The 20,921-nt window shown below is 36.8% G+C and overlaps 1 protein-coding gene across 7 annotated transcripts in view; it reads left to right on the forward strand.

Annotated features, from left to right (window-relative positions):
• Positions 1–20,921, forward strand: part of SPAG16 (sperm associated antigen 16) — a 1,161,742-nt gene that overhangs the window by 571,243 nt on the left and 569,578 nt on the right. For all 7 annotated transcript variants that reach the window (XM_063645681.1, XM_055290509.2, XM_055290510.2 and 4 more), the window contains one exon: positions 17,267–17,410. In XM_063645681.1, the coding sequence (XP_063501751.1) occupies positions 17,267–17,410 (144 nt within the window). The remainder of the gene's footprint in view (positions 1–17,266; positions 17,411–20,921) is intronic.

The raw sequence follows: 20,921 nt of genomic DNA on the forward strand, positions 1-20,921 counted from the left end.
TATTGCACTGTTATGAAGAAATACCTGGGTATTTTATAAAGAAAAGAGGTTTAATTGGTTCATTCTTCTGCAGGTTTTATGGGAAGCATGGTGCTGGCATCTGTTCAGCTTCTGCTGAAACCTCAGGGAGCTTTTAATCAGGGTGGAAGGCAAAGAGGGGCTGGCATATCATATGGCAAAAGCAAGAGCAAGAGAGAAAGACTGAAGGACGGAGGTGTCACACACTTTTAAACAACCAGATCTCATGTGAACTAGAGGGAGAGCTCACTTAGCACCAAAGGGATGGTCCAAGCCATTCCTAATGGACCCAGCTCCATAATCCAAACACCCCACACCAGGCCCCAACTTCAGAATTGGGATTACATTTCAACATGAGATTTGGTTGGGGGGAAATATCCAAACCATTTGATTCTTATGCATTCTTTTGCCTACGTAAGTTAGGTAGTGAAAGGAAAACAGGATCCAGACAGAGTGTAAACAAGCAGATTAAGGAGAGAGAAACACTACAGCAAACACGGACCTCTCCTGGTTACTCTTGCAGTGAGATTCTCTCTCCTTCATAAGGATAACAAAATGTTATAATATAAACAAATGACACACACACACACAGACACACACACACAGACATATAATACCAAAAGTAACTGGAGGCAGTGGCGTATGTTATAGAGGAAGCTTTGGGTAATTTTGAGAGGGGTATGTGCTGCAGACATTCAGCGCTGAAATAAGGCAAGTAATTTGAGTTATTTATTAAAGGACAGATGATTAAGCTGTGTGATTGAGGTAATTGGGAATGGTGCATACTTTTTATTTCCCTGAATTTGGTAAAACTCAGTGTAGATAATAAATTATGCAACTGAATATCTGTGGTCACTCCTGTTTGGCTTGTAAAAATGGAAGCTCTAGCTCTTGTCTGGATTGTAGCAAGTTGCTGTTTAGATGCTCCCTCTGTGCTCTTTTCCTACCCACAGTGAGTAGATGGGAGTCAATAGACATCTCTTTATTTTTGCTTGTTTCACATGAATTAGAAGAAAAAAGATGTCAGCAGAATTTAAGATGCAGAGATAACTGCATGGAAGTAAAAGACATATGAAGTGGTGTCCTACTGCATGACAGATTATCAGGACTCATTTCAGGTCCGTTGCTTGGTTTTCTTAATTTGTCATTGTTTGAACCCATTTCTGAATACTAAGCTTCCTTTTTTGGATTTATGTCTCACAGCCTTATATGTTCATCAATTTTCACCTTGGCTGAATTGGCCGCCCAATCCTTCCCCTTAAACATGTACTTTTCATTCCATTTATCCATTCTAGTTATATCTATCTGGTCGCCACCCCTGAATTCGACTTATTTGTGTTTGTGAAGTAATTTTTAACAACTTTATCAAAGTGTTTTTATAATCCCAGTTTATACCCCTGTTCCCTTCTTCCCATCCCTATATCCTTTCTCCCATCTACTGGAAACTGATGCAAGTTGTCGCCCCTTGCATCTCTTCAGCTTCCCCTTGCCAGCATCTCAAATTACATATAATGAGTGCCAAACCCAGAGATTTGATCTATTCCTCTTGTTCACAACAGTTTCTGCTCATGGCCTATGACACAACTGAAATATGATAACTGAAACTTATTCACAGTCTTAGGAATTTTTTTAGTGTAGAAATTGAGACTCAGATTGACATATATATAACTTTTGTTAATTTCAATATATGCCTCAAATTCCAAACCTTATGGGTTTGTGTTGCTATAAAGCAATACCTGAGGGTGGGTAATTTATAAAGAAAAAAAGATGTATTTTTCTCACAATTCTGGATGGTTGGAAAGTTCAAGATTGTACATCTGCATCTGGTGAGGACCTCATGCTGCTGCCACTCTTGGCATAAGGTGACAGAGAGCCAGCTTATGCACAGATCACACGGCAGGAGATGAAACGAGAAAGAGTGGGGAGGTACCAGGCTCTTTTTAAGAACTAGCTCATGCAGGAACTAATAGAGTTAGAACTAACACACCACCGTGAGAGTGGCACCATGACATCCATGAAAGATCCACCTCTATGGCCCAAACACCTCCTACTTAGGCTCCACCTCCCAACACCACCAAACTGGGGATAAAATTTCAACGAGATTTGTTGGAAACAAAACATGTCCAAACCATAGCAGTTTATTTTGTGAAAGTGCTTAAGTTTGATGAGTATACTTCAATGATTAAAAAAAAATTAATATTGGCTTTCTAATTTATTTATAAAATAGATACAAAGAAGTCATTATTTATATGTCATTACAATAATCACATTGGCTTGGTGGTATCTAATAAATTGGAGCCACATTGAAGTGAATTCTATACTATACCTCAGCATGTAAATTTACCTGAATTGTATGCCTTCAGTTGTAATTCTTCCAGTTATTTCTAGACTGTATGTAGTTTATATTTCTAAATATTCTCCTAGAAAAGAGCTTTTTCATGTTAAAGTCCTTACCATAAGGAAGTTTGACTGTCATTCCAAAGAATCTACTCTCTGTCACTAATATAATAAGGAGATATGAAATGGAACATTTTACATTCATAACAACACAAAATTCTTATAAATTGCTGAAACATGAAATAACCAAATAAACTTTATTATTGAAATGGGTTTCTTTAGAACATAAATGTGTAATGTATCTTCTCAAACTTGTTAAATCATAAAGAAGTGCGGTGATTTTGTAACATGAAGCACAGTATATATAAAACTATGTAGCATAAAATGCTCAGCTGCTAAGGTAGCAGGAAGGTTCCAGGAGATATTTTCATAAATCTGGAAGTAGTTCACCTGTTTCATTGATTGTCCTCATTTCATTTACCAAAATAGTAGGTCTTGATTCTCCTGTCTTTGGAGTTTACAAGTTTCCTTTAGTTGAATCTGTGTGTTTTGAAATGGTATTTCTTTTACGTATTAAAAAGTTGAATAACTTTGAAGGAAATGGAAATGACATTGTGTGGATTCTAGGAAACCTAGAAAGATGTGATACCTTTCTTTATAAGGGTCAGGACCAGCACTACTATAACAAAGGCATGTTAATAAGAGAAAAGCAAAAAAAAAAGTTGTTTAATCCAAGTTTTACATGACACAGAAAACTTCAAAAAGAAAAGCTAAAACCCAGGGAGAACTGTCAATGTTTAGGTTTGATGAAGAATGGACAGTCAAGTAGAAATGTGATTGGGCAAAAGGCTATGCTGTAATGGTAATAAACGGGAAGGGGAAACACAGAGAGGCCTGACGGTTCAGATTCTTCTGGCCTGCCCGTATGGCATTTCTTCCTTTCGAGTACAGGGCAGGACCTCTCTGGAATGAAGGTCTTTAAGGAAAAGAAGAGAAGGTTTTTTGGCTTGCTTTGTAGCAGATGGGTTCTAGTTTCTAAGACCCACCTTTGGGAAGAGAATTTCTGTTTTTTATGATTTTCTTCTGGGTAGAAAGAGGGATGGGAGACAGGAGGGCAAGAGAATGTGTGTTGATGAGGTTTGGTCAGTGGTGACTTAGGAAACATTATTAGGCTGCTTATTTGCTTATATGTTGACTTTCCATAAATAATTTTTGAGTTGAATGTTATAAAATGTAAATCTTTGTATTTTTATTTTCGCTTTGGATTTTTTTTCTCATAACATGCCAATCTACTAATTTCCAAGTAACATTCATATTAGTATATTTAGAAGGCCAAAATAGTATTGCCCTTATTTAATAATTAATTTAATCAGGTTAGCTAAAATTTGACTTTATCCAACCTGAAGACTTTTCCTAGAGAAGTGCTTATATTCAGAATTAAACTAAAATTTTAGTTCAGAAGTATAAAATGTTGCTATCTAATTTAAGAATAAAATACAAGTTTTTAGAAAGTGTGTGGAAAGTTTTACCTGGGACGAGAAAGACCAAAGAATTGATATGATGTTTAAAAAGATTTGGGTTGAATCTATAAACTAATAATATGGGCCAGTGTGGTGGCTCACACCTGTAATCCCAGCACTTTGGCAGGCTGAGGCAGATCATTTGAGGTCAGGAGTTTGAGACCAGCTTGACCAACATGATGAAACCCCATCTCTACTAAAATACAAAAATTAGGTGTGGTGGCGGCGGGTACCTGTAATCTCAGCTACTTGAGAGTCCGAGGCGGGAGAATCACTTTAACCCAGGAGGCGGAGATTGCAGTGAGCCAAGATTGCACCACTTCACTCCAGCCTGGGTGACAGAGTGAGACTCCCTCTTAAAATAAAAGTAAACTGATAATTTGGATGAATGTTACAATGTTCTATAACATGAGTGAATTTTAATCACAGTACCATTGAGTATCTATTAGGTCTAAGTCACTACATAAGGCCTTTCTCTACATTTGAGCCAGGGTAGATATTCCAGTCTCAGCTGCCTCTTACCTTGCCAATGATTGGGATTAGCACTACCAGCCAGGTGGCAAGGCATACACAATATGTATAAGGTTGGAAGAACATTGAACAAGAAAAGAAAACTGAAGCTTTAGCTTTTATGACTACCCTCTAGGGCATTATTAATAAGTCCACAAACTGTGAAAAAACTGTAAAAATGCTCCACTCTAGTAAAAAATGAAAGGACAGTGCTACTTTCCAGATCCTAATGATGTAAGTCCTGCTCTGCTTTGAAGAAAACCTATAATCTCACAATATTTAAAACTTAGTGCTATGGAAGTATTAAGATTACATTTTTTTCACATTTACCTAGCTGTCTTCGGAAAATGAATAAGATCCACTATCTTATTTTGACAGATTTTAAATTATTGTGTTTTGTATACACATTTGTTTTGTGACTTTTATTGCATTTGCATTTCACCTTGGCACTTTTTAAGTACTTAATAAATACTTTTTAACGGTGAGGACAACTATGAGTTGACCTTTCCTGAAGGTAGTGGTGAAAATACCAATATACAAAAGCGACATCTGCCATAATGATGAGGAGCCGCAGTTTAAATAGATCTGGGTTTGCTACTATACTCCCAAGTTGGTGTCTTAGTTTCTTCTCTTGTTTCTCACTTTCCATTTTCCACAGAGCAGCTACAGATATCTTTTTAAAATATATTAATCATATATAATTCTTCTACTTAAAACCGTGAAATGATCTTAGGAGAAATTAGTCGTCTTCCTTCAGTCTAAAAGCCCTACCTGACTTTGGTACTTGCCTTCCTCTTGCTCCCTATCCATCCTCAACACAGGCCTCCTTGCTTGTTCTCTTCAGTCACCTTGGCTTTCCTTCTGTCCCTTGAGTGCACCACCTCCTTGCAGCCTTAGCACTTTTGCACTTGCAGTCACCTGTGACTGAAACCATCTGCCCTTAGACCATCCTAAAGGTACTTCTTCCTTGTCCTTCTGGTCTCAGCTAGGAGGTCATGTTTTCAATGTGGGCTCCCCTGACCACCTCATCAAAAATAACATTCTCCCCCAAATTATTATATCACTTTACTCCCTTTTCCTTATAGCTGAGTTATTTTGTTCAGTTATTTTGTGATTTGTTCTCCCCTACATATAGGTAAGTTTCCTGAGGTGATGCCTCTGAATTGCATACTACATCATAGGCTATAAACACATATTTGCTGGAATAATAAAAAAAATCCATGTTAAAATACTTTATATAAATGCTGATGCACATCACGATATAAGATTCAGTTATAAGCTGAGCAACAGTCAGACAACTCCTTTTTATTTATTTGTCCTGGCAACCTGAATAAAAGCATTTGTAATCTGTGAGTGTGTATTGTCTTTAAGGACAAGTACGTAAGTGGTCATCTAATGTTCACGAGGCACACATTTTGATACTGATTTATTTTCCACCCACTGTGCATCTGCTGCTGTGGCAATAATTAGAGCCTGTGAACTGAAGTGAAGGAAACATTTACAATGCTGAATAACCTAAAGGGAAGACAAGGGTATCTAATTAGTCTTTCTTGTGACAATCTTTTTTTAGATTAATATTCTTTTCTTTTGAAAAATCTAACAGTGGATTCTTATGTCACTGACTCTACTGATAATTAATAGTGTTCACCATACACCTACACATACTCCCTCCAAAATATCCTTGTGTAATGCCACTACTGGAAAGAACAATTTCAAGTAGAGAGGAGCGCTTTTGAAGTATATGTCATGTGATCTATTATAAGAAATGTGTCCTATTATAAATGAAAAAAAAATCTCTGCCAGAACATAATATTTTATGTAACATGCCTGGTATATTGTTTAACAAAACATTTTATGGATACTTCATTAGAACATGACTTGATTAAGAAGCAGGACTAGCATTCACCCACATTGTCTTTTCTTGAATCTCTAAGATGTGTTCCTGTATGATTTTCACCCTACTTATAAGCTTATTAACTGAGGAATGTGGTGACAGGGCCTTTGTTTTTGAATCTTGTGATTATAATTAATAGTAAGTTAAAGGGAAGTAGAAAGCTTATATTCAAAGTTTGAAGTAAAATGGCTTTGTGGCACTTAGGGCAGGTGCCAGGAAGAAATTAAGCAAAAGCTTATTATTCTTATTTATTAGAACTTTGGGATGACATCTTTGAGGATGAAAGTCGTTTTATGGTTACAAGAGGAAGACATATTTGAGGACAAAGCTTGAGGAAGGGTATCCTGCTGTCTTCAGCTCTGCATGCCCAGGGTCTAAAATGAGCTTTCCTCCCAAGATCAGCAACTACTTTGTGCCAATTGCATATGTGCAAGTAAGGATAGGAGTGAATCTGTACATACTCTCCACTATTTCCCTCAGTGTGTTCCTGATATCCCTATCATGAAAGAAACAACCGCAAAATTCCCTTATATTCACTTGTGAAAATGTTATTTATGATGGTTACATTTTTGTCAGAGAGTGCCTTAACATCATATAAAACACAGCAATGTCCAATATTTATCAAAACTAAGAAAAAACATAATTTAATTGTCAAAATCTGCAATTTTAAGTAGTGAATGTCCTACCCGTGGTCTTTAAAAGAAAAGTGTATGAATGATAGATGTTAACTATATGAAGGGCCAAATTACAATGAAGTTCGATAATGTTGAATAATAGTAATAATAGTTGACATTTGTGGAAAGCTGACAAATGTTCAGATAATTGTTCTAACTACTTTACATATATCAACTTATTTTATACTCAAATGCCCTGATGGATCAGTTTTTTGACCCTGTTTTCACAAATAAGAAAGCTGAGCTGTACAACATAATCAGCTACTAATTAAGTTGTGGGCCATTCTTCAAATCTTGGCAAGCAGGCCCCAGGGACCCTGTCTCTCTGTGCTGTGGTAATGTTCACTAAATTTTCATTATGTGTCTAGCACTATTCTAAGTCCTGTACAAGTATTAACTTTAAAAATGCCCATAATAAGCTTACGTGATCAACACTACAGTAGTCCTATTTCTTCAGGTGAGGTACCTGACAAAATTGTTGATAAGGAAATTTATCCAAGAATGTGTAGCTAGCTAACACTAGAACAAGAGTTCAAACTCACATCTTACTTCAGAACCGACACTTTTAAACATTAGTCTACCCCATGTCATGCAAATGTTTAGGGATCAGCAAACTATGGCCCACAGGCCAAACCTAGCCCACCAACTGGTTTTGTAACTAAAGTTTTGTTGGAACACATCCTTAATCATTCATGTTTTGTCTATGTCTGCTTTCATGCTACAACAGCAGAGCTGAAAAGTTACAACAGATAACGTATGGCCCATAGCCTAAAATATTTACTCTCTGGTCCTTTTCAGAAAACATTTGCCAGCCTTTGCTTTAGACCGTAAGTGTTTCTTTAGCAATTATCTTTGCTTGATCCATCCCACTACCACCCTGAATCTAGACAATTTTCAGAAAATAACAAGTGACAATAGTTGTAACCTTTTACACACGGTCAGAAAATGACAAAAAAAAAAGTCCAGTTCTTTAGAAACTTCAAAATGCATCTGAATAAGTCCCCTAGACATACATAAAACAACATTCTCTGCTCTTGCTTTCATCTAAAAAAGGAAAAGTCAATGGAGGTATTGAGCTAACTCTACTTAAACATATGGACTTGAGACAGTTCACTCAAGTTCACATATTCTGGCTTTACCACTTCCTAGCTTTGTGACCTTGGGTGGATCACTTAACCTCTATGTGTCCCAGTTCCTCCACCTGGAAAAATGGGGATAGTGGTAAACATAACTCATAGGAGAACAGGAATATCTCATTTTATCGCATTTCACTTTGTTGCATTTCATAGATATTGTTTTTTTTTTTCTAACTGAAGTGTATCAGTTAATACGCTGTTATAAAGACATACCAGAGACTGGGAAATTTATAAAGAAAAGAGGTTTAATTGGCTCACAGTTCTGCATGGCTGGGGAGGCCACAGGAAATTTACAATCATGGCGGAAGGCATCTCTTCACAGGGCAGCAGGAGAGGGAGTGCGAGCAGAGTGGAGAGGGAAGCCCCATATGAAACCATCAGATCTCATAAGAACTCACTCGGCTGGGCGCGGTGGCTCACGCTTGTAATCCCAGCACTTTGGGAGGCCGAGGCGGGCGGATCACGAAGTCAGGAGATCGAGACCATGGTGAAACCCCGTCTCTACTAAAAATACAAAAAAAAATTAGCCGGGCCTGGTGGCGGGCACCTGTAGTCCTAGCTACTCGGAGAGGCTGAGGGAGGAGAATGGCGTGAACCCGGGAGGCGGAGCTTGCAGTGAGCCGAGATCTCACCACTGCATTCCAGCCTGGGTGACAGAGCAAGACTCCATCTCAAAAAAAAAAAAAAAAAAGAACTCTCTCACTGTCATCAGAACAACATGTGGGAAACCACCCCCATGATTCAATTTTCTCTACCTGGTCCTGCCTTTGACATGTGGGGATTATTATAATTCAAAGTGAGATTTGGGTGGGTACACAGAGCCAAACCATATCATTTTACCCCTGGTCCCTCCCAAATCTCATACCCTCAAATTTCAAAACACGATCGTGTCCTTCCCAGTCCCCCAAAGTCTCAACTCATTTCAGCATTAACTCAAAAGTCCAAGTCCAAAGTCTTGTCTGAGACAAGTTCCTTCTGCCTATGAGCCTGTAAAATCAAAAGCAAGTTAGTTACTTCCTAGATACACTGGAGATACAGGCAGTTGGTAAATATACCCATTCCAAATGGGAGAAATTGGCCAAAAAAAAGGGGCTACAGGTGCCATACAAGTCCAAAATGCAGTAGGGCAGTCATTAAACCTTAAAGTTCCAAAATGATCTCTTTGACTCCATGTCTCACATCCAGGTCACATTGATGCAAGAGGTGGACTCCCATAGCCTTGGGCAGCTCCACCCCTGTGGCTTTGCAGGGTACAGCCCCCTCCCAGCTGCTTTCATGGGTATTGAGTGTCTGCAGCTTTTCCAGGTGCACAGTGCAAGCTGTCAGTAAACCTACCATTCTGGGGTCTGAAGGACAGTGGCCCTCTTCTCACAGCTCCATTAGGCAATGCCCCAGTTGGGACTGTTTGTGGGGGCTCCAAACCCACATTTCCCTTCCACACTGCTCTAGCAGAAGTTCTCCATGAGGAAGCCACCCTACAGCAAACTTCTGCCTGGACATCCAGGCATGTCTATACATCTTCTGAAATCTTGGCAGAGGTTCCCAAGCCTTAATTCTTGACTTCTGCTCCCCCGCAGGACCAACACATGTAAGCTGCCAAGGTTTGGGGCTTGCACCCTCTGAAGCAAAGGCCTGAGCTGTATGTTGGCCTCTGTTAGTCATGGCTGAGATGCAGGGCACTGAGTCCAAAGACTGCACAAAGCAGCAAAGCCCTGGGCCCAGCTCATGAAACCATTTTTTCCTCCTAGGCCTCTGGGCTTGTGATGGGAAGCAGTGCTATGAATACCTCTGACATGCCCTGGAAACATTTTCCCCATCATTTTGGTGATTAACATTTGGCTCCTCATTACTTATGCAAATTTCTGCAACCAGCTTGAATTTCTCCTCAGAAAATGGGTTTTTCATTTCTATCTCATCATCAGTCTGCAAATTTTCTGAGCTTTTATGCTCTACATCCCTTTTAAATATAAGTTCCAATTCCAAACCATATCTTTGTGAATGCATAAAACTGAATGCTTTTAAGAGCACTCAAGTCATATGTTTTGCTGCTTAGAAATTTCTTCTGCCAGATACCCTAAGGCTATCTCTCTCAAGTTCAAAGTTCCACAGATCTCCAGGGCAGGGGAAAAATGCTGCCAGTCTCTTTACTAAAGCATAGGAAGAGTCACATTTATTCCAGTTCCCAACAGGTTCCTCATCTCCATCTGAGACCACTTCAGCCTGGACTTCATTGTTCATATCAATAGCAGAATTTTAGTCAAAGCCATTCAACAAGTCTCTAGGAAGTTCCAAACATTCCCACAACTTCATGTCTTCTTCTGAGTCCTCCAAACTGTTCCAAACTCTGCCTATTACCAAGTTTCAAAGTCGCTTCCACATTTTCAGGTATCTTTACGGCAGCATCCCACTCTCTGTGGTACCAACTTACTTTATTAGTTTATTCTCATGCTGCTATAGAGACATACCTCAGACTGGGTAATTTATAAAAGAAAGAGGTTTAATTGACACATAGTTCTGCATGGCTGGGGAGGCCTCAAGAAACTAAAAATTGTGGTGGAAGGTATCTCTTTACAGGGCAGCAAGAGAGAGAATGAGAGCAGAGTGAAGAGGGAAGCCCCATATGAAACAATCAAATCTCATGAGAACTCACTATTATGAGAACAGCATGGGGGAAACCACACCCATGATTCAATTTTCTCCACCTGGTCTTGCCCTTGACATGTGGGGATTATTACAATTCAGGGTGAGATTTGGGTGGGGACACAGAGCCAAACCACATCATCATGAAGGTTGGTGGCAACCCTGCATGAAGCAAGTTTATTAGCACCATTTTTTTCCAACAGTGTGAGCTCACTTCATATTTCTGTGCCACGTTTTGATAATTCTTCCAATATTTCAAACTTTTTCATCATTATTGTATCTGTTATGGTGATGTATGACTGGTGATCTTTGATATTACTAATTATTTTGGGATGCCAAGAACCACGCCCATATAAGACCGCAAACTTAATCGATAAATGTTGTGTTTGTTCTGACTGTTCCACCAATTGGCCATTTCCCTGTCTCTCTTCCCCTCCTCAGGCCTCCCTGTTGCTGAGACACAACAATATTGAAATGAGGCCACTTAATAACCCTACAATGGTCTCTACATGTTCAAGTGAAAGGAGTTGCATGTCTCTCACTTTAAATTAAATGCTAGAAATGATTAAGTGTAGTAAGGAAGGTATGGTGAAAGCTGAGATAGACTGAAAGCTGAGCCTCTTAAGTGAAACAGCTAGCCAAGTTGTGCATGCAAAAGAAAAGTTCTTGAAGGAAATTAAAAGGTCTACTCCTGTGAACACACAAATGACAAGAAAGCAAAACAGCCTTATTGCTGACATTAGAAAGTTTTAGTGCTCTATATAAAAGATGAAACGAGCCACAACATTCCCTTAAGCCCAAGCCAAATCCAGAGCAAGGCCCTAACTAACTTTCTTCAATTCTACAAAGGCTGGTAAGTGAGAAAGCTGCAAAAGAAAAGTTTGAAGCTAGCAGAGTTTGGTTCATGAGGTTTGAGGAAAGAAGTTATCTCCATAACATAAAAGTGTAAGGTGAAGCGACAAGTGCTGAAGTAGAAGCTATAACAAGTTATCCAGAAGATGTAGCTAAGATAATTGATGAAGGTGGCTAAACTAAAAAATCATCAGCATAGGATGTGGTGGCTCACAACTGTAATCCCAGCACTTTGGGAGGCCAAGGAGGATGGGTTCCCTGAAGTCAGGAATTACAGACCAGCCTGGCCAACATGGCGAAACCCCGTCTCTATCAAAAATACAAAAATTAGCCAGGCATGGTGGTGGGTGCCTGAAATCCCAGCTACTCAGGAGGCTGAAGCTGGAAAATTGCTTGAACCTGGGAGGCGGAGGTTGCAGTGAGCCGAGATCACTCCACTGCACTCCAGCCTGGGTGACAGAGAGAGACTCTGTCTCAAAAGAAAAAAAATTATTTAGCATAAACAGCCCTTTATTGGAAGAATATATTATTTAAAACTCTTAAAGCTGGAGAGGTTAAGTCAATGCTTGGCTTCAACATTCCACTTGACAGCCTGACTTTCTTGTTAGGGGCTAATGCAGCTGGTAACTTTAAGTTGAAGCCAATGCTCATTGACCATTTTGAAAATCCTAGGATCTTTAAGACTATGCTAAATCTATTTTGCCTATGATTTATAAATGTAACAACAAAGCCTAGATGACAGCCCATCTGTTTACAACATGGTTTAATGAATATTCTAAGCCCACCTTTGAGACCTACTGTTCAGAAAAAAAATGATTCTTTGCAAAATATTACTTCTCATCGAAAATTCACCTGGTCACTCAAGAACTGTGATGAAGATGTACAAGGAGACAAATGTTATTTTCATGCCTGCTGACAGAACATCAATTTTGCTTCCCGTGGATCAATGAGTAATTTCAACTTTCAATTCTTATTTTTTAAAAAATACATTTTATAAGGCTATAGCTGCCATAGACAGTGATTCGTCTGATGGATCTGGGCAAAGTAAACTGAAAACCTTCTGGAAAGAGACTTTCATGATTTATAGGAAGAGATCAAAATATAAACATTAACAGAAGTTTGAAAGAAATTGATGCCAACTCTCATGGATGACTTTGAGAGGTTCAAGACTTCCCTGGAGGAAATCACATCAGATGTGATAGAAATAGCAAAAGAACCATAATTAGAAGTGCATCCTGAAAATGCGATTCAATTGCTACAATTTTATGATAAAGCTTGAATGGATGAAGAGTTGCTTCTTATTGATGAGCAAAGAAAGTCGTTTCTTGGGATGGAATCTACTCCTGGGTGAAGATGCTGTGAACATTGTTGAAATAACAATGAAGGATTTAAAATATTTCATAAACATATTTGATAAAGATGTTTGAGAGGGCTGACTCCAATTTTGAAAGAAGTTCCACTGTGGGTAAAATGCTATCAAATAGTATCACATGCTACAGAGAAATCTTTCTGAAATGAAAAGTACATCGATGTGGCAAACTTCATTGTTGTCTTATTTTCAGAAATTGCTACAACCATCTAGCCTTCAGGAACCACAACTCTGATTGGTCAGCAGCCATCAACATCAAGGCAAGACCCTCCACCAGCAGAAAGACTATGACTGGATGAATGTTAAGATCATCCACATTTTTTAGCAATAAAGTATTTTTTCATTGTCAGTTTAGACATAATGATATTATATACTTAATATACTATAGTATAGGGTAAACATAACTTTTATATGTACTGGGAAACCAAAAAGTTTATATGACTTGCTTTATTGTGATATTCCCTTTATTGATATTGTCTGAAACCAAGATTGTGTGATACCTGGAGTATCTCCAAGGTATGCCTGTATTATAGCCATTGAATGAATTTATGTATGCAATTTTGGGAAGAGGAACTGAATCCTATAAAGTATTAGTTATTACTCCTATTCTTCAGCTTCTTCAAAAGACTGATTCAGAGGTAAACAGAATGGTCAAAGTTGAGCCCTAAGTATAACTGGGTAAATTTTTAATGAATTAAACCCTGTGGAATCAATGATGATTAAGTATTGTTCTACATTTATTTTTAGAGACCTCTATGAAAATAAAAAATAAAAAGTTGGCCGGGAGCAGTGGCTCACGCCTGTAATCCCAGCACTCTGGGAGGCCGAGGTGGGCGGATCATGAGGTCAAGAGTTTGAGACCAGCCTGATAAACATGGTGAAATTCCATCTCTACTAATAACACAAACATTAGCCAGACGTGGTGGCAAGCACCTGTAATCCCAGCTACTCAGGAGGCTAAGGCAGGATAATTGCTTGAACTTGGGAGGGGGAGGTTGCAGTGAGCCAAGATCACACCACTGCTCTCCAGTCTGGGCAACAGAGCGAGACTCCGTCTCAAAAAAAAAAAAAAAAAAGTCACTGCCCTCTGACAACTTGATGTATAATACCGAACTTGTACTATTAGCACAAGAAAATAAATTAAAGATCTTAAAGATCTTGTTAAGTGCAGCATGTACATCTGCACAAAAACTCGTGTAGACAGATCGTAGGAGAGGCTCTCCTCCCTTGGTTTCTCCTGCAGTACCAGAGCATATTAACTGTAAAGAGCAGCGTCTTCTAACCCCTCTAAAACTATTGTGTCTGGTGGAACCCAGCTCTGATACAATACACTGACAATTCCTAAATTGGTTCTTTGCCTCAGGGTTTAATAATGACTCAATGACTTAAGCATTTACTGGGAATGATAATAGTTACATCCAAGCTCTATAACAGGAATTATTGATGCTTATAGTACACATAGAAATAATGAATGAAGATTCATACTAAGCAGGGGTAGCTAAAATTATGAGTCTTAAAGCCAAGTCATCCTGGGTTCAAAGTTGGCTTCCATTCACTACCAAATGTAAGCTTGGGCAATTTACATGGTATCTCTACTAACTCTGTTTACTATGGCATAAAATAACAATACTGAGAGTACCGACATCAATCACTAAGTCATGTATTTGATGAATGTTTATCGAATAGTTACTATGTGCCAGCTACTATTGGGGTTGAGCATACAGCAAACAATACAGATATGAACCCTGGCTCTTTTGAGCTTTCATTTCACTTGTGAGAACTAAGCATTCAGTACCAGGTATGGGGCACATTAAATTTTCAAACAATGTTAAATATCATTACCATTAGTTGATGATGATGATGATGATGACAGTTATGTCTCATTATGGAGTTGAGAATAACACAATTTCTATACCTGGGAAAATATTTCTGGTCCATAGCACTTAAACTGCTTCCCTCCCACAGGAGTGATTTGAACTGAGATTTGGAACTCCTCACTGGGGGTCTTTATCACTATGTCCCAGTATTTGCTGATGCACTTATTCCATAATAATTCAAAGCCATGTATTTATTAATATATTATCAAAGCATTAAATTCCTTTCTATATGTGCTGAAAATGTTTCTATTCAACTAAAGAACATTTTATGCCTGGCTGAAATGTGTGTAGAATTATCCACAAAAGTCATTTACAGATATATATATATGTGTGTGTGTGTGTGTGTGTGTATATCTATATATATCTGTATGTATATATTTATACATATATAAATATATATGTGTATGTATATATCTATCTATAGATATACACATAGGTGTGTGTACATGTATGTATCTATGCCAGTGTTAGAAAAGGAATATATGGGCAAATCAGAGTGTGATTAGGAGGATCAGTCCATGTGGAATGGGAGTCAAAGTTGTTTAAGGTGTCACAGAGGAGGCCACATAGTGGAGGGGATGAGAAGAGTCAGAAAAAAGTACTTCCAAAGCTAATTGGCTATCAGTGGGTTTGTATTTATATTTTTGCCTTGACTTCTACAAATAGTTCCTCTCACAAAAGTCATTTTGGAAACTTATCTTTCAAAGTTCGTAAAAACATCAATGATTTTAGTTATCTTCACTTAAAGAGGGTAATTTATCATCTGGTCAAGTGTGCATGTGTCTGCCAGGAAAGCTGTGAGCCAACATACATCATACTCAGTAGCTTCAAGGATTCGGTTTGCCTTCTTGTGTGTATTTGAATACAGAATTCATTTTAATCTGACATTTTTTACCTCTCATCATATTTTTCTTCTAATTAAGTTCTAGAAATGTATCTTCTATCCGGTTTGAGCTGTAATAAATTCTTTACTTGAATTGGCCTTCTGAAAGTCACAAACCAACATGATGAATTGCAAAATGAATAATTTCCCTTCCACTGTGTTTATTTTGAGCAGCAAAATGCTGGAGAAAAAAGAAACAATGTTTCACTGGAAAGAAGGCCATGCCCATAGTGGTTACATGGCTTTGACCTGAATGCTGCTAATGCTGAAGCCAGCAGATTCCCAAAACTGTGTAGGTCTAATTTAAAAATAATTTAAAAATAATTATTCAGTGGATAATTTTAGAGTTTAATGTTATTAATGTAAGGTATAAATAATGAGAAACGTTTTGCTTTCATATAAGCCTGGAGTTAGTTAAGCCATGTTGATGTGGACTAGAGCCATGATTTCTTTGGGAAATGTATTTCTTAAAATCCATATTGCAGAAGAAAAGAACAAGGCCGTTTATAGAATAGACTAAAGGAAAAATGAACATGTGATCGCTGTTTTTTAAACCATCATATGTCTTACCGCACCACATAGGCAAATAAATGTATTATTGTCTTTGAAATTTAGATGGCCAAATTGAAATTGAACGATTTGTTACTAATATTTAGGTTGGAATTTTAATAGGTGATTAACATTGGACACATCTGTTCCCATTACATTGTAAGGCGTAGATGAAACTTTATACAAATAAGACTAAAGCATTGCCACAGATAAAATATCAGGCATTAACCTTGTAGACTTTTGATTTTAAAATAGTTGAGCTCTAGTATTAAAATAGCCACAGTGATCAGAGTCCAGTTCAAATAATAGTGTTTAATGTGTTCATCATTAATCTTACATACTTCTTTCTTATTTCCCTCTGTGCCTTTATAGAGTGGGAACTGCCTTATGTATCTTGAATTCATTACTGTAATTTGTGTACTGTGCATTGACTGAAGCCAATTTAAGTGGTAATGTAGGATATAATTTTAGTTCTGAACTTCACTTTGTGTAGATAGTGGGCCATGGAGTTAATGTTTCATTTATAGTATTTATTACAGAACTATGATAATGTGGTTATGATTCATGATCTTTTCCTGGATAATGGCTGATTTAAGACATATTATAGTTGAAAAGAATGTTGATGTTCTATAGTAACCATGACCGCTGGTCCAAATATCCCAACATAAAAATATAATTGGCATAATTTTTCTTCCCTTAAAGAAAAACCAGAATTACTCTTTTCAAACCAGAATTAGATATGCACAATCACCTAAACCAACTACTTTGTCTTGCAAATGAGGAATCCCAGATCCAGTGAAGCTGATTAGATTGATGGAGATCAAAAAGCTACTAGTGTTAGAGCTATAGCAGGGATGCAGAACCTGCTTCCTCTTACTTTGGGGCCAGTACTCTCAAAACTATCCTGCCTTGCTAAAATAGGATAATCACTGCCATTTCATTTATTCACATTCTGAAAACATTTGCTATTATCTCCCCATAACTCTTTTTTCTTTTTCCTTGTGCAGTGTCTCCATGCACCCCCACAAAGACATCCTAGTCTCCTGTGGCGAGGACCGACTCTGGAAGGTGTTGGGCCTTCCAAAATGCAATGTGCTTCTCACGGGATTTGGCCACACTGACTGGCTTTCAGACTGCTGCTTCCATCCCAGGTCAGTGCACAGGACCCCTAGAAATAGCCTAATCTCTCTAGGAATGTGCATGTTTACTCTGTCTGCTCACTCTGCTGTCTTTGATAATGTTTTTCTTTCTGCAACAACACACCCTGCACTGAATTTTGAAGTGTATAGACAAATTCCCCTTTGGTTTTCATTACATTTTGATTGTTTTTGATATTTGGTACCTGTAAAACTTAGTCCACATGCTTATGCATTTAACCAGAGTAATAAGCTTCTCAGGTCAAGCATTATTAACATTCCTTGTGCTCACAAGCCCTGACAAGGCACAGAGATTTCTAGTCAATAATGCATGCCAGAATTTACCTTTGTTAATCTTTGGAGTTTTCCTTTTAGAACTAATTTACCAAAAAGGATTGGAGGGCAGTGATCAGTTTCTTTAAAAATTCAGTGACACTCAAGATATTAAAAAGAACAAAGCAATACTGAGAACACTGGGCCCTGTAATTTTTGAAATTCACTGAACCTAAATTCATTTGTACCTAAAAGACCAAGGGGTACAGAAGGGAGAACATTCTTAAAGAAACAGATGGAAAACTGTCCATAGTTCCTTGTGGCCCATTCCTACTTCCAATCCTGTTTTCTGCTCATCATACTTCTTGGATCTGCTTCTTTCTAAAACTCTCTGGCCTGATTACTTTTGGTAACCCATAGTTCTTGGTGCTTTTCTAAACCATTCTATTTGGAAATTTTGTTCTTGGGAAGATTTCTTATGACTTATTTTCATGTTTTCACTAAACTTTTTAAAATCAGTTTTTCTTTTATCTTTGCTATGAATGTCTATGAAATTAGAAAATTTTTATTTAAATTTATAAATTTGTAAGTTAATGACAAGAGTAAACTGTTTGAAGTTTTGAAAATCTTTCCAAAGTGTAATTTATCTTTAGTACTAGATGTTTGACCCTACTTTATGAACATGCAGTGTATTCCATATCCAGTATATAAATTAAACAGAGCCTTGCCACCCTCTCACCTCTTGGGAACATAAACCCATGTTGCAAGCAGAGACAATACAATTAGAAGTATAGCCTATCGCTTATGTAGCTACTGGGCATACTAATCAGATTTTGATAATGCCCTGTTACCATGACAGCCAGTGACTCAGAGATTTTCTCATTAGTGTTTGACCAGCAATGGTCCTTTTAATAGATCTTCCTGTTTTCCCATTCAATTACTGAAATTAATATGAGGTGAGATACATCATTATTCACTCATAATATGAATTCACATTTAGCACTTTCTTATGGCAGAATTGTAGTAAAATACTGCTATACTGTTTGCTTTTTTTCAGTTCATGAGACAAATATAAGGGGAGAAAATAAATAGAACCATAAGTGTTTTTAAATGAGAGATATTGAATAGCAAATGTTCTTTTTGCAGAATTAACAAAAAAGAAAAAATGATTATTAGAAACAACAACAAAAAAAGCTCTATTTTGGTTTATTTGTGGTGAGACACATTCTGAAAGAGTATATCTCAGACCACAAACATGTTATAATCCTTGTGCACAAACCAACACTAAATAGCATATGAATATGAAAAAATATATGTGTACCTACAGATAGTGTTGATGGATTAAAAGTTGTTGGAATTTATGTTTCCTGGAATTTAAATTTGTAATATTTGATTTTTGCTTTGGCTTATGTGATTTGGTCAGTGAGAAAAAATAGTTAATTATTGAAGATAATATATTTCCTATCTCATGGTATATGTCATCTATAATTTAAAATCAAACCTAAAATAAGTTTGATTTAAATATGATACTCTAATCTGTAGTTGAATTTTTAATGAATACAATTATAGTCTTCAGAGTCCAGCTCTGGGCTCTGGTTGATTCTGCTTTCTCGGAAGAGGCCTAGGGTGGACACAGTATCTACTAACATTTACTTTCCTCCTATGCTCTGCACACAAGACACATTAAAGTTTTTCTTATTTTTTTCTTTCCTTTGCTTTTAACATTTCCTTTATTTTTAATTTCAGTTGCTTCTAGTTGAATATTTTCTCTAACTCTTAGCTGGATGCAGTCCTGACTACAATGGTAGCTGACACTGTCAGGCACTGTCTCTTCTGCAGTGATGACATATCCAAATTTTGTTTGGGGGTCAATTATTCTTGACATGATTGTGGTTTACCTTGACTGACCCCAATCAATCTTCTTTGTCCTATTTCTCTTATCATAGCAGACATCTCAAGTGCCTAAATAATAAACACAACAGGCATAGTAATACTCATATCAGACAAAAGAAGATTAATAGGTAAAAAAATAAATGGAGGGGATAACTAACACTTGAGAATCCAGCTAATATGATGTTGAAATATATAAAACAAAAAATCTCGTAAAACAAGATGATAGTAAAAAAAATATTCAGAATCAAAGACTTCAAGGTATCTCTCTTAACTTTTAATCTGTCAAGTAAACAAAATTGTAGTGGAGTTAGAAGAATTAATATGATAGTATAATTAACAGTATATATTTCCCTCTGTACAAGGAGAGAATATAAATTTTTTGAGTTCATTTATGGTTCAATTTTCAAAAAGGCATAAATTCTTTACCCAAAATCTAGCATAAATTCCTCATAGTATAAATTATGCAATACATGATTTATGACCAAGATTCAATGATAAAAGGAAGTAATATGAAATTAATAACCATTAATGAGATTAATCACAAATTATTAAGACACATGTAAATGAATACTGAGTCAAAGAGGAACTATAAACTTTTCATTACATAGTCAGCAGTTACAACTACAACACTTACCAAATTTATGAGATGTATCCAAAGCTGTATTCAGAGTAAAATTCATAGCTTTAAATTCTTTATCACTAAATAAGAAAAAAAGAAAATAAGTGGATTATGAATTCAAATTGAAAAAATGAAATACAAAAAGCAAAAGAATAAATCAATGAAAATTAGAAATTAATAAATTAGAAAGAGGATGTATATTTATGTATATGTTATATACCTATGAAAACTTCTCAACTTATATATATAAAATATATAAACATTTATATACAAATTATGTATCTATATACATATAAATAATATACATATATACATGTACATATATGTGTAAATTCAGAATTTTTCTGTCCTCAAGGGGAAAAATAATGAGGAGCTACAATACATTAGATATCCTGGAAAACTGCTGAAAATATATTAATAAGTGAGGAAACAGTAATATAAATAGCAACTGGGAAGGAGATAGTACTATATATACAGAAACTTATACTATATATATACTATATATATATACATGCACTTAAATTTTTTAGGAAATAATAAAGCTCTATGAAAGTAAACATTATCAATGCTAAATCAAGATGGAAGAAAAACCTAGACTAGATTAAAAACTGTTGAAGAAACTGAGTTTTAAAGTTTTACCTTGCATGCCCATCTTTAGCAGTTTTATGAGTGAGTTTTTAGAAACTTACCAAAAAAAAAGAAATAAAGAAAAAAAGGTGTTAGAATAAAACAGGTAATTTT

This window comes from Symphalangus syndactylus, chromosome 8 (assembly GCF_028878055.3).
Source record: "Symphalangus syndactylus isolate Jambi chromosome 8, NHGRI_mSymSyn1-v2.1_pri, whole genome shotgun sequence".
Lineage (NCBI taxonomy): Eukaryota > Metazoa > Chordata > Mammalia > Primates > Hylobatidae > Symphalangus > Symphalangus syndactylus.